Below are 13638 nucleotides of genomic sequence, written 5' to 3' on the forward strand. Positions count from 1 at the left end.
GGTTCAGAATCTCCCATGATGATTGGTGAGTTGAGAAGTGACCTTGATGATGTTGATCCCTAGAGGAATGTGCCCAGCCTGAGAGGAGTCAAGACACAATTCTGGATGCTCAGCACCTTCTTGGAATCAGAATCTCAAACTTGAACCCTTTGGAAGAGCCTGGAGATTGGACTGGGAAAGCTGCTGTGACTTGGGTGGATCGTGTATTTCTCAAGGAAAGCGTTTTTAGGCCACTAGAAGGTTTGGGAGCTGTTTGGCAGTGGGAGAACTCCGGCATGTGGATCAGCGGTCCCGGGAGCGTGGTCTATATGTGGATTCACATTTCTGTGCAGATTTTCGGAAATAGAGCCAGTGGCAGACTTTTTTGTTACACGAACATACAAGAGTGAGCATAAAGCTGTTACTTTCTCTACGATGCTACAAAAGAAATTCCTTTGGTTTTTATATTTTAAGAAAAGGCAAGCTGCTTTTAGATATGTGGGGGCAAATTTTTAATCTTGTAGTAACATTAAACAGGAATATCCAATTTAAAATGATGTAAAGATGTAATAAAATTCCTTTTCATTGTAAAATAGTAATTAAGTCAATTTACACAGACCTTTGTATTTAATATGTCTCCCTATTTGTATAGAATTTCAGATGGGTCTAGATGAGAACCCTACGCATAAGCTTGGATCTTGATGAAAGGTTACCAGGATCAGGATCAAAAATTGGGAAATACTAAGCTCTTGAAGATATTTTTCTGATATAATTAGATTGAAAAGAGCAATTTTGAAAATGCTGTGTTCTCTAGAAGTACAGGGTGCATTATTTGACATCAATCACTTAAGTTATGAGTTGTTCCCCAAACAGATTTTAAAAACAGCAAAATAAAAGCACTTTAAGATACAATTTTACTGAGTTTGACTTCACAGAATTATCTTTTTAATGCTTGGAGACATATTGAATAAACTGTAGTCTTATATCATGTGATCTGCAATCATTTGCTTTTGCTTAAAACATAATTACTGAAACCCTTGGTATTGGTTGTATATGAAGTTAACTATTTGAGTTGGTACACACTGCTTGTGAGTTTCATAGTAATTGTAATGCAGAGAAGGAATTTGAGAATTTGTTTCTCCTCAACATGACTAATTAACACTGAAAAGACAGTCAAGGTTTAAGATTTATTTTCCCAGAAATAAATATAAAGCAATTGAATAACCATCCATTTAGTCGTATTTCCAAAGTATAGCACCATTCACTCATTTATACCAGCTCCCTTTTATGATGGGGGGAGGGGTTTACACCCACATATTTCATATATATTTTGTACATTTTGTATTTTGAATTGCTCACATTTTCGGCCCTGTTTTGCCTTTAGTTACAGGTTCTGCCTTATTTTCATCTCACCATGCACAGAACTAGGGAGCCTTAGAAAGTGCCAGGTTTTCACTGTCAGATTTGCCAAGTCACAGAGGCGCACCCAGCCCTGGAGTGCCTGTCTGGCTGCTGTGGCATTGTGTGGGCACGTGGCCAGGCAGATGGCAACTCATTACTGTGCTCTTGCCATGGCCCAGTCGTTTCATTCTCTGGCAGTGAGGGTTTCTGTGCCGTCAGACTTCACTTTGTTATTCTGTGACTTGCTGGAGGCTGGCAATGGCCTTTGTCAAACACACTGAGAAGATGGAAGGGCCAGCACTTAAGAGCAGAACTGTACCCTTAGAAAAACGGACAGAGGCGAGTGGCAAACTTCAGACAGTTCCAATGTTCTTGCAGTTTGAAATGTGATGTTCTAACATTGGTTTTGAGTACATGAATACTTCCTGTCCTACTGTTTCCCCTACCCTGTTCTCACCTTCTCTCCACCCACATCCTCACCAAGAGATTGTGTGGGACATGACCTTGAAATGCTGGCGATGATCCAGCTGTGATGTCATCGCTGGCGACTGCACTCTCAGGAGCCCAAAATCAGGAGTGAAATCGCCACTTCTAGTCCCCTTATTTCCTATGGAAACAACGCCTTCCGCACCCCTGGCACCTGCTGTCCTCACTGTAAAGCTTCATCAGGATCGTCCACCGTGTACATTATACGCTTCAGATCATGTTGCTTATATTGTTGCTGCAATGACCATCGTTTTCACTTTGCTGGTAACCACTTGATTGCTGACAGCTACAGTCAATGAACCTGCTGATGACTTTTTTTAATGTAGTACAACAGTGACAATTATGACAGGCTTACCTTGGAAGAGTTGTCATTTTTACTGCCAATTTTTTGGATGAAGATGTTTTTATAAACCTTTCAAAATGGTCTGCAAACAGAGCAGGAATTGCACAATTAACTCAATAATGCTGTGTGTTCTCAAGAAGCTCCCTTAGTGAGGCCGATCTTAGGATGGCCGATTCTGCCTGTTGAAGGCATCCTGGGAAAGAAAACAAGCATCCCAGCAGGCATCTCACCACGACTTCTCCTGGAGTCCTCACACGGTCACTGACAACTACAATCAGTTTTAGGAACTAGAGCGCCGTTATCATCAAACTTATCCTGTCCTGCCCCACCTTCCCTGCTAACATTGAGGTGTGTGCAGTTACCTTCTGAGCTTGGAACAAGCAGACTGGAATTTTCCTCTGCTACCTCTTGTGTATAAAATCTTGTTTATAAAATTTCAAAAGGAAGTAGATACACTAGGGAAGAACCTTAATTCTAAATTTGGTTCATGTGTGGCAAAGTTCTTAGCTTCTAAGAGTATAAAATAAATTTTTCAAAAACAGAGTTGGAGTCTTGCCGCCATTCTTCATATATCAGAACACAGCCTTAGTGGGCGGGGGAACATGAGCCTGTGCCTGGTGCTAAGTGCTGTTATGATTCCTCTTAGTACTTTACACTAATAAAGGGGACTGTGGGTCCTCTGAGCCTTTTGCTATTCTTTTCTCTGGAGAGGCTGACCATTTTAGGATTCATGTGCAAAGCTTAAAGGAGGATGCTGAACTTAGGTTGATGGTCTCCATTCATCTCCACCAAAGCTTTTGGCTCTTCCAAGTGGTCCCCAGCATAGATCGTGTCGCTGGTCACACTGGGCTTCTTGCTAGATACCACAGGTCTCAGTCTCATTTCTAGTGGCCAGCGTTGCTCACATGGGTCCCCTTCCCTATTTGCTAGTCCAGATCTTCCTCTTCCTACAAGCCACACCCCTTCCTCCCCGATCCTTGGTGGCCACCTGCTAACCCTCTGCAAGAACCAAGTTGTTCCAACATCACAGAGCTGTCAGGGTGTGGATATCTAACCAGCTGATACTTGATTCTGTGGAGGGGAAGGAGAGAGAGTCTAGGGTTGCACCACAGGCCTAGGTTCCAATGGGCAGAGATACACAGTTGGGTGTTCAAGCCATTGCCATCTGTCAACTCTTGAATGCTTTCCATATATGACACTGAATTGTCAGAAAATGTAATCTGGGAGGATTTTTGCCTGAGATTCCTTATGACATGGGCTGTGTAGAGATAGAACTTGCTTAAGACAGCTATATTCACCAGCCTTAGAGTGGAGGGCCTGGAGGTCCCACATTGAATGGGATCATTATGCACTCTGTAACCCAGGCTGTAGTGCAGTGATGTAATTACAGCTCACTGCACTCTCAGCCTCCCAGCTTAAGCAAGCCTCCCACATCAGCCTCCTGAGTAGCCGGGACCACAGGCGTATGCTACCACACCTCGCTAATCTTTTAAATTTTTTTGTAGAGACGGGGTCTCACTGTTGCCCAGGGTCTTGAATTCCTAAACGCAAGCAATCCTCCTGCCCCAGCCTCCCAAAGTACTGAGATTACAGGTATGAGCCATTGCACCCAACCTGAGACTGTTCTGAATTTTAAATCATGAAAAAAGCCATGGACTTAGCACTGGCTCATTACAGAGGCATCTGGCAGTGTAACTTATTCCATAAATACTTGGGCCAGGCTCTGTGCCAGGTACTGGGGAGAAAAGAATGAAAAGGGCATTGGGAGGTCAGGACAACAGAGCATCTAGAGTGCTGTAGGGCACCTGTCACCAAGGAGGAGGCACTTTGACTGCCAGGGTGGTCAGGGGAGCTGCAGGAAGACATTCATTTCATTCCTGGGATAGGCACAAGGAGTAAGTTCACATCACCAGTACTTGCCCAATACTTGTACTCAAGATACAAGTACTCATCAAACACTTGGCTTACTCAACTATTCAACAAACTTACCCAGTTCCTAGTATAAGCAAGGCATCACCCTAGGCAGTCAAGTCTATGCAAGAGTTAGGACAAAGTTTGTTTTTATTTTAAAAAGTCACCATATTAATAAAAATGCTACAAAACCCAGAATAAATATCTTCAAATTACAAAAGCAAAACAGGTCTGGAAAAGTTGGCTGTAAAAAGGCAACAGAGAGGACAGACCCAAAAGATAAATGTTGGCTTGCTTGGGTGGGGCTGGTGCTCAAGGAGGGACAGGTGTCCCTCTCCCCCGACCATGCTTTAGAAGCATCTCCACCAGGCCAGTGAATCAGGCCTAGGTGATACGGAAACAGTTCCGTGCCTGCAGGCATCGTTCTGTCATCACTCACTGAGCTTCCTGGTCTGTGTTCCCCTTCCCAGCCTCACTGTTACCCGTAAAAATGGGGAGCCCAGCCGGGTAAAGTAAGAAGAGGCTTGGCTTCAGAGCCAGCCCAATCTGGGTTTCTGGCTCAGTTCCTGCTGTGTGAGCTTGGCAGGCACGCCCCCTCTGGTTCCAGGTTTCTTCTTCTGTGAAGCAGGGGTGCGAATGTGTACCCTGCCGGGTAGTGGAGCAGGTTGGCTGAGACGTTGCGTGCACCACTGCACACTGCCGAGTCAGTCCTAGGTGATGGCTCCCTGCAGGCCACCCTTGGGTGTTGTTAGCACAGCCTGGCATAGAGCAGAGTAAAGGTGGCTCAGGAAACCAAGGCACAGCCTGTGAGCACCAGGGGCGTGCCCGTCTCCAGCCTCTGGCTAGATGCCATCCAGAAAGCTGAGCCTCCATTAATCAGGAAGCCCCAAGGGGCTTCCCCACAGTTAGCTGGAGATGAGGGCCATCAGCACCTTTCACACTCACCCCCCCAACGATGTTTGTCCCTGCAGCCCCTACCACCCCCTCCCCTATCCACGGGAAGAATCCTGCCTCCTTGGTGAAGACCCGAGGATTGAATGCCTGGCACAGAACAAGAGCTCAATAAAAGTCATTCTGCCCACAGACATCGGCACGTTAGGAGCAGCTGGCAGCACCCGAGCACAGCTCGACCTGTTTCAATGGTGAAATGCCCCACAGTGAGTGAGGGAGCTTCCTGGCACCTCCACCTGGAGAGGAGGCATCCAGAGTGATTGAGTTCCAGGCAAGGAGCCTGCCCCACTCAAGGGCCAGGCCAACAGCTCCAGAAAGGTGGAAGCATCCCCATTCCCTCGGGCCAGGCCATGGAGGGCTGAGAGAGGGAGAAGTCGGAACCATTTTAAAGCTCAGCCCCAGCCCCTGACCCTCCCCAGACACCCATCCTGGGATGGGGCTGTCACTGGAGCTCCTGGGAGGCCTGCGCCAGGTGCCGCCTCCGGCAGCAGATGGCAACGGCTGCCACGGCCTCTTCGCTGGTGCTGCCTGTGGTGCTGATGTCCCGGCTCCTGACCACACACGTGTTGTCTACGGCGTAGGCCCCCAGGACGTGGGAGGTCCCAGGGAGGGCACTGCAGCCAGTCAGGGTCCAGCCCTCCTCGCAGGCCACGGTCACCTGCCAGAGCCCGAGGAGAAGAAAGCACTTATCTAGCATGGCCCGGGACCCCCACCCACACTTCATTTCTCCCTCCGACATCCCGCTGTGAGGCCAAAGTGCAGACAGCCCTCGCTGGCTCAGAGCCCATTTGGGACACAACCACGTATCTCCCACCCTGCACCTCCCACCCAGGGAGTTCTGCACCATCGCTGACCAAACACGTGAGCTCCTGCTTCATGCCTGGTTTGAGGGGCGTGGGGACAGACAGATGCCTACCATGCCAGTGCCAAACTCATCTTCCCTCTGAAACTGATGGCCTCACAGCCTGCCCCATCCCACTTAATGGCAACTCCATCTGCCCAGGGGCCCGAGCCTTGGTGCCATCCTCCCCCTCTCCCACTCACATCCACCCACCAGGCCTGCAGGCTACCTTCAGACTCCAGCCTGAGCCCCACCCCAATGCCTGGACCCTCCACCACCTCCCTCCAGTCTCTCTGCTTCTGCCCAAGGTCCTTGTCATCTCTTCTCAGCTCAGCAGCTAGGCCGCAGTGAGAGGTTCAGATCAAGGCCAGACCACGCTCCTCTGAGGCCGGACCCCTGCATGGTGGCCCCAGCTCACTGCTGACTGTGGCCCTCGGGTCTCACCTGACTTGGCCCTGTCCCCTCTGAGGCACCCCCCATCTCATAACTATTCCCACGTCTCTGGTTTCCTGGTACTCCCTGCACATCCCCACCCCGGGGCCTTTGCTCTGCCTGGAACATGTTCTCTGCCTCATGGCCCATTTCGTCCACCTTCTCAGCGAGACCTCTCCTGACCTCTCTCCCACCCCATTCCCTTCCTTGCTGTAGTTTTCTCCATCGCATCTTTTCAGTACTCTGTATTACTGGTTTGTTTTCTGTCTTCCCCCACTAAAATAGATGCTCCAGGAGAGAGAACAACATGTCTCTTGGGCCTGTATCCCTCCCCAGTGCCAGGAAGAGCACCTGGAACCTAGCAGCCCTCAGTGCACCCAGGGCAGGTGGATCCAAGACCAAGACTGTCTTTTGCTCTCGAGGAATGTACCATCCAGACCAGAATCAACACAGACTTGCATTTTAAAACTGACTCTGAGTTCATTTAAGAGTGGACTCCTTAGGGCTGCCTTTTAAGGAGCTCCCACTGGCTTTTAAGAAGGAGAGTTACACACCCAGGTTTCTAGAAGGCCCGGCTGTCACATTCCAGGGCTTGGCACATGCCTTGCTAATCTCGGCAGGGCCTTTTCTTGCCTTGCTGGTCATGCTAACAACATTCAGCATGCAGCTCAGGCACCCCCTCTGGGTCATGGCTGAGTGAGCTCTGTGTCCTCAGAGCCCAGTGCTGCTCCTGACCCTGAGAACCTCCCAGCAGGTTTGTTAAATAGATCAGAGAGGCCAGGTGCAGTGGCTCACGCCTATAATCCCAACACTTGGGAAGGCTGAGACCAGAGGATCGCTTAAGCCCAGGAATTTGAGACCAGCCTGGGCAACATAACAAGACCCCATCTCAGAAAAAAAATAGATCAATCAATAAATGCGTGCATATTGCATTTCTTTATGCCATATTTATGCACATTCTACGCCAAGTGGAGTGGGATACCCAGGTAGCAAACCTTACTGATCTGGACAAAAGCAAAAACAGACCCAGCCACACAGAGACACATACACATGCTGTCCACACAATGGCGGAAGCTGCCCACAGCATCTACCTGGCAAACCACCACCCTGATGCATGGTATGGTGGTGGCACAGACTGACACAGAAAAGCTGTGCAGGAGAGACACGCAGCACCCCACCCACCCGGCCTCACGGGCCTCTTCACCTGCTCCTGAGGGGCCGGGATTCCATGCTCCTTGACTTTGCATTCCAGACCTGGGGCACGGCAGCAGGAAGCGTGGATGCTGGCCTCCCTGTGGCCCACGCACTGGTTGGGCTGACCTCGTGGCCTCAGCACAGGCGGCTTGTGGGTGCCAAGGTCCTCCACCTCCCAGTGGGAGCTGCAGCCTGGGGCAGACGAAGGCCAGCTCAGATAGTGAAATGCTGGGATGCTCTGTCTCCATTGCCCATCCCCATCAGACCCTCTCTCTTTAAGGTCTGAGGCAAGAGCTAGGAAACCCAGAAACAACTCAAAGAAGAAAAGAGATGCTGGCCTGAGCACCAGGACTCCTGTGTTCTCAACTCTGCAGCTGACCAGCTGTGTGACCTTGGGAGAGCCATTCAACCTCTCTGAGCCTTAGTTTCTCAGGGAAAACACCATCTCTCCACCCAGAGATGGAGACAATGAGGCAGGGGCTGTATGGCCTGAGATGCTCAAACTTCCCCCAGCCCTCCCCATGCAGCCAGCAGGCAGAAGTTCAACGGTAAGCTGGGGTCTGTCTGAACCACTTCAGAATGCCCTCCATGGGCTTAGGAGTCATACACACCCATTGGCTAAGAAACCTAAAATAGTGGTTACTCAGCCACACTGAGGCTCTGTTTACTCATTTGTAAGATGGAAAGAGAAACCACACCTACTCACAGGGACACTGTGAAGATGACACGTGTGAAGCCCCAGCATGGAGCCTGGCATGTGCTCTGAACATGGTAGGGTTGTGGTTACTAGTATTCTCTATGTCCTAGCTGCAAGGGCTCGGGGCAGTCACTCAGCATGTCCAGCCTGCAGTTCCCTTAGCTGCAAAATGGTGCTCTTTGAGGTGTGTTTCATGGAATCAGATTCCATGACTTCAAAGTGACATGTGCCTGTGAGCTCATCGGCTGAGCACTTCCAAAGGGGAGCGTGATTAGAGCATGGCAGACTTCCCTCCAAGCCAGGACCCCTGAACCTGACAGAGCCTCTCCCCTGGACAAGGGCACCAGCCACCTGACTATGCTCATCTTTCCTGAACATCCATCCTACGTGCCAGCCTGCTGTGCCCAGAGCCAGGTTCTCACCCTCACTCTCCTGTTCCCAAACCCTCAGTGGTTCCCCTGGACGTGCTCAGACAAGAATCAACTCTGAGCCTCTTATTCCAGGCTGGAGCCCCACTGTCTTCCCAGACCTCTCATGCTCCATCCAACCAGAACAGCTCAGCCTCGGGGCACCATCCCTTGATGCCCCAAGAGGTCCCCATCTGTGACTTCCTGCTACCTGCCTGGGCATGTTTTCGACACAGGGTAGCCCGTCAATAGTTGCCTATACCAGAGACTGGATTTTACAGCAACGGGTGATGAAAACAATAGTAACGATAGCTAGAATTTATATTGTCCCGGCACTAAGCTAAGTGCTTAGCACCCATCGTTTCCTCATACAGAGATGTTAAGTAATTTGCCCAGGTCACACAGCTATCGAGCGGCAGGGTGAAATTCAAACTGAGGTCTGCCCTCCTTTCAGCCCCAGCCAGGGGCCTCTCTCTGGAGCTGCCTCTCTTGGACTGCACCACCTTAGGCAAAGCATCTGCCATGCTCCAGGCCAGTGCCCTAGATGCTGCCCATCTCCTCGCAACACAATGAGGCAGGTAATACCTTTTTCCCTCTTACGGAGGAGGAAGCTGAGATGAGGAGAGAAGGTCACCTGCCCAGGCTCAAAGGGCAGGGAAGTGGCAGAACCAGAGTATGGAATGGCAAGTCAGGCTTGAGTCTCACGGATCACACTCGTGAGGACCAAGCCTCACGGGCAGTGGGTGCATAAGGAGAAAGGGACCCCTCCTCACCCCAGGGCAGGCCCAGCCTCCTACCTGTGAGGACGTGGCCCTGCTGGTGGCAGTGGACACGGGTCCCCATGCCGGTCCCAGCTGGTGGAGCTATGTGGACGCTGCAGTTGGCCTGGGGTAGCAGGCAGCACCTGGCAATGGCGTAGACACCCTCACCCCCAAAAGCGTTGTGGGCCCGGCAGACCAGCTTGCCCCCTTGGGCCTTAGAGTCAAAGACAGAAATGGGAATCTGCTTTAGAATGGGCTTTGAAAACACAGGAAGGGACTAGACAGGATCAACTCAAGCACCCTCATCAGTGTCCCTGCCAGGGGCCAGCCAGACCCAGCCTTCTGGGGACAAGGAGCTCACTCCTGCCCAAGGTAGACTGTTCTCCCAGTGGGCAGCTCTGAATACTCAAAAGTTCTTCCAAACACAGAGTGGTTTCAAAATGGAGATATAGAGAAATCCAGGAGGCCAAAGAAAGGACTCTGCCAGCTCCACTCCACCCACTCTGCCTCTCACATGAGCATCAAGACACCATCTCCCAGGCCAGAAATGCCTGCCCCTCACTCTCCTAGCTGGGCACTGCCCTTCCACCAAAATGCTGCAACCAGATGGCATCTGTGCACTATCCTGTAGCATCAACGTCAATTCCCCTTTTTTGCTGGTTTGAGATTTCTCAGCTCCCAGAACCATGGAGCACCTGAGTGAGAAGGGCCTAGAGATGGCTGAGTCCAGAGTAGCAGATTGCTGACCCTCACGCTGCCCTGCCGCACGCTCACACCTAGATGGGCATTGAAAATCCATCCAGCACTGTCCCGCGGCCTCCAGGAAACCCTTCCCACTGTGGCTGTCTCCAGCAGCCCCCAGCCGCGTGAGGTGAGGAGTGCCCCACTCCTGGTCTGGCCAGCCCTGTAAGCTTACAGAAGAGCTGGAGTCTGGAGGATGGAGGGGCTTGCTGGGGGTCCCTGAGGGCCCAGCACTGACGCACACACACACACACACACACACACACACAAAGGAGGGGTACAGTCACCTCCATGCGCTCGCCCCGCCGCTTCCCACTCCTGGAGAAACTGGAGCAGCTCAGCAGCTCCTCATCCGGGGCGCAGCGGGCGATGGCTGTGGCCATCCGTGTAGGCCCCGAGTGTGCTGACCACACAGTCCTGCAAAACAGCTGCCAACCTGCAAAAAGGGCCTGGGATGAGGAGGGGGTGCTGGGAGTGAGGGGACCTCCACAAAAATCTTTAGTTCATGGTAGGAGAGAGGAGGGCTTAAAGAACATACTCAACTGTCTCTATAAAAACATGTTATGAAAGTATTGCAAAGCCCTTTCAGAGCCCCATTCTCATTTAATCCTATTTAAGGTGGCGTCACCCTCCTTACACAGACAAGGGAGAGGGGAGAGACTGTCAAGGTCACACAGACCTCCCAAGCCCCAGCCTGGACTTGCCCACCCAGCCATCCTGCTTACCTGCCCCATGGGTGCTGGGGGGCAGGGCGGCCACCAGGTTGGGGGTCAGTACCCGCTGGTCCTCAGGGAACCAGACCTCATTGATGACATCTTTGGCAGAGAAGTGGATCAGTCTCTGCCTCAACTCGGCCAGGGTGAGCTCCGGCTCGGCAGACAGCATCATGGCTGCAATGCCTGGTGCAGGGGTGAATGGTGAAAGATGGTGATGGCCCGGCCCTCCTGCCCCAGCAGGGGACTCCTGCCAGTGCACACACGCACACACATACACACAAACACACGTGCACACAGACACCAAGCTCTCTTCTCTAAGGTAAGCCGCCTACAGTCCCTTACTCAGTGAGGTAAGACAGCCTCGTCTCACACCTCTAAGCCTTGGTAGTTGCTGTCTTATCGGCCAGGTGAACTCCTGTTCATCCATCAAGCTCCAGATCAAATGTCCCTCCTCCAAGATGCCTTCTCTGACCCTCGGGCTGGGCAGGTGCCTCCTCTGGGCTCCCTCTAATACAGCCCTGACCTCGTGTTCCCTCTGTGCACTCGCCTCCCTCATCAGACTGAGTGTCCTTGAAGGCACCATCAGGCCTACCTCATCTCTGGTCCCCCTGCACAGAGCCTGGCACTGGAGGTCCCAGCACAGACCCTGACTGCCAAAGGGGCTGTTAGCATCACGGTGGCCGAGGCAGTGGGGTGGTGACTTACCAGCCACGTGGGCAGCAGCCTGCGATGTCCCACTCTGTGACACAAAGCAGGTGCTGCAGTCGCTGGAGGCACCAATGATGTCCTCCCCTGGGGCAAAGAGGTCCACACAGCGGCCAAAGTTGGTCCCCAAAGTCCCCAGGGTCACCGGCTGGTCCTGGGCATTGGTGGCCCCAACTGTGATGACCTGGAAAGTTGAGGAGGTGGGTGGCAGAGAAAGGAGCCTCAGAGAGGGGTTGCAGAGGCAGACTCAGGCCTTGCCAGCTGGGCTGGACAACTGCTATACATCTGTTTGGGTCCCATTCAAATGTCCCCTCCTAAGGAAAATCTGACTCCCCAGGCAGAACTCTGGCACCCCTGCCCCACCCTGGTGCTCCCCTCTGTCCCTACCATAGCCAGGCGGCATTCGCAATGCCCCTGTGGACTTTACACCCTAGCGGGGGAGACAGACAGGAAACGATTCGGTCTATCAGGTGGTGCTAAGTGCCACGGGGGGAAACTGAGAGGACAAGGCAGAGATGTGTTGGGCTTTGTTTGCTTGACGCCTTTAAATTCGGCCGCCAGGGAAGCCTCTGATAGGCCAGGCGGGGCCTAGGTTACCGCTGTCAGGTACGCATCTGCTGCTCAACCCCCACCCCCAATGCGCGCGCGCACACACACAGACTTGAAGTTCCAGACTTCAAGATTCCTTCCCCTAGATACCCGCAGTGTCCTGACACTGGAGGGGTGGTGGGTCACAGGAGGGACGGTCACTGCCCCCCAGCTCCTCAGGGCCGAGGCTCCGTGTCTGTGTCCCCGCAGCCACACTGCACCGGGCATGTGGCGCACTCTCTGGATGTTCCTCGGGTGAGAGGTCTGAGCCCTCAACTGTTCTCATTCACATTAGCCTTGCTCAAGTGATCAGTCATGGAGCCGCGGAGGTAGCTGGACAATGGGGAGGCCCTAAGAGTATTGGGCAGAGGAAGCAGGGCCTGGGGATGGAGATGGAGGCGGGGCAGGTACCAGGAGACCTTCAGGAGGGAGAGTGGCCAGGACCGGGTGTGGGGGCGCGGCTACGTGGGGGCGTGGCGGGGCCGCCGCTGTTCCGACTCGGGATGATGGAGGTTCGAGCCCCTTCCTCCCCAGCCTCCCGCATGGCGGGGGTCTCTGACGACTCCTTCCAAAGCCAGAAGGGTTCGGCCTCCAGGGACGTGCCACAAGAAGCCCATGGGGCCCGCCTGCCTGCCCGCCCGCCCTCCGCCCTTCGCCCCCCGACCCGCGCCTTGGGGCAGCAGCCCCAGCACCTACCTCGGGAGCCGAGGCTGGGGAGTAGAGGCAGGCATCGTCCCGGAAGTTGCCGGCAGCGGTGACCAGCACGACCCCAGCCCTCGCCAGGCGCTGGCAGGCGGCGTTGAGGACGCGGCTGTACCCACCCGCCAGGGGCATCAGCACCACCAGTGGCCCCACAGGCTGGACCAGCTGGCTTTTCCGAATAAACTCCAGGCCTGGGAGGAACAAAGCCAAGGTCACCCCTTGGGGAGACCTGCTCTCCTTTCCCAGCCCCTCCCTTACAGGCACAGAGTGATGGTTAATTTTGGGGATCAACTTTGTGGCCTGATGTTTGGTCAAAAGCCAGTGGAAATGCTGCTGCGAAAATATTTTTTAGATGTGACTAACATTTAATTCAAAAGACGGAGTAAGGCAGGTTACTCTCTATAACTTGGGCAGGCCTCATCTATTCAGTTGAAGGCCTTAAGAGAACAGACTGAGGCCTCCCAGGGAAGAAGGAATTCTGCCCCAGGACTGCCTTAGGACTCAGTGCTGCAATATCAAATTCTGCAGGAATTGCCAGCCTGCCTGGCCTGCCCTGCGAATTTCAGACTTGCCAGCCCGCACGGTCACATGAGCCAATTCCTTGAAACTCTTAATATATACATCCTACTGGTTCTGCTTCTCTGCAGAACCTTGACCAATACAAACTGGAAGATATTAGCAATTACACCAGCAATCAAACTAGCCAACCCCGGGCCCTTCTGTGTGCCTGGCTCTGTCTAAGCGTCTGAATATACGAACTCAGGGGATCCTCACAATAACCTT

General features: G+C 52.6%; 2 protein-coding genes across 7 annotated transcripts in view; one reads left to right on the top strand and one right to left on the bottom strand.

The window, feature by feature from the left end:
• The window catches only part of USP24 (ubiquitin specific peptidase 24), a 147414-nt gene extending 144662 nt beyond the window's left edge, over positions 1-2752 (top strand). For all 6 annotated transcript variants that reach the window (XM_063655252.1, XM_054485951.2, XM_063655254.1 and 3 more), the window contains one exon: positions 1-2752. In XM_063655252.1, the coding sequence (XP_063511322.1) occupies positions 1-63 (63 nt within the window). In that variant the 3' untranslated portion in view covers positions 64-2752.
• The window catches only part of PCSK9 (proprotein convertase subtilisin/kexin type 9), a 26911-nt gene continuing 16017 nt past the window's right edge, over positions 2745-13638 (bottom strand). The window contains exons 6-12 of the mRNA XM_054485988.2: positions 12850-13046; positions 11566-11749; positions 10870-11043; positions 10432-10580; positions 9440-9617; positions 7549-7730; positions 2745-5729 (exon numbers count right to left, since the gene is read on the bottom strand). Of these exons, the coding sequence (XP_054341963.1) occupies positions 5514-5729; positions 7549-7730; positions 9440-9617; positions 10432-10580; positions 10870-11043; positions 11566-11749; positions 12850-13046 (1280 nt within the window). The 3' untranslated portion in view covers positions 2745-5513. The remainder of the gene's footprint in view (positions 5730-7548; positions 7731-9439; positions 9618-10431; positions 10581-10869; positions 11044-11565; positions 11750-12849; positions 13047-13638) is intronic.

This window comes from Pongo pygmaeus, chromosome 1, assembly GCF_028885625.2.
Source record: "Pongo pygmaeus isolate AG05252 chromosome 1, NHGRI_mPonPyg2-v2.0_pri, whole genome shotgun sequence".
NCBI lineage: Eukaryota > Metazoa > Chordata > Mammalia > Primates > Hominidae > Pongo > Pongo pygmaeus.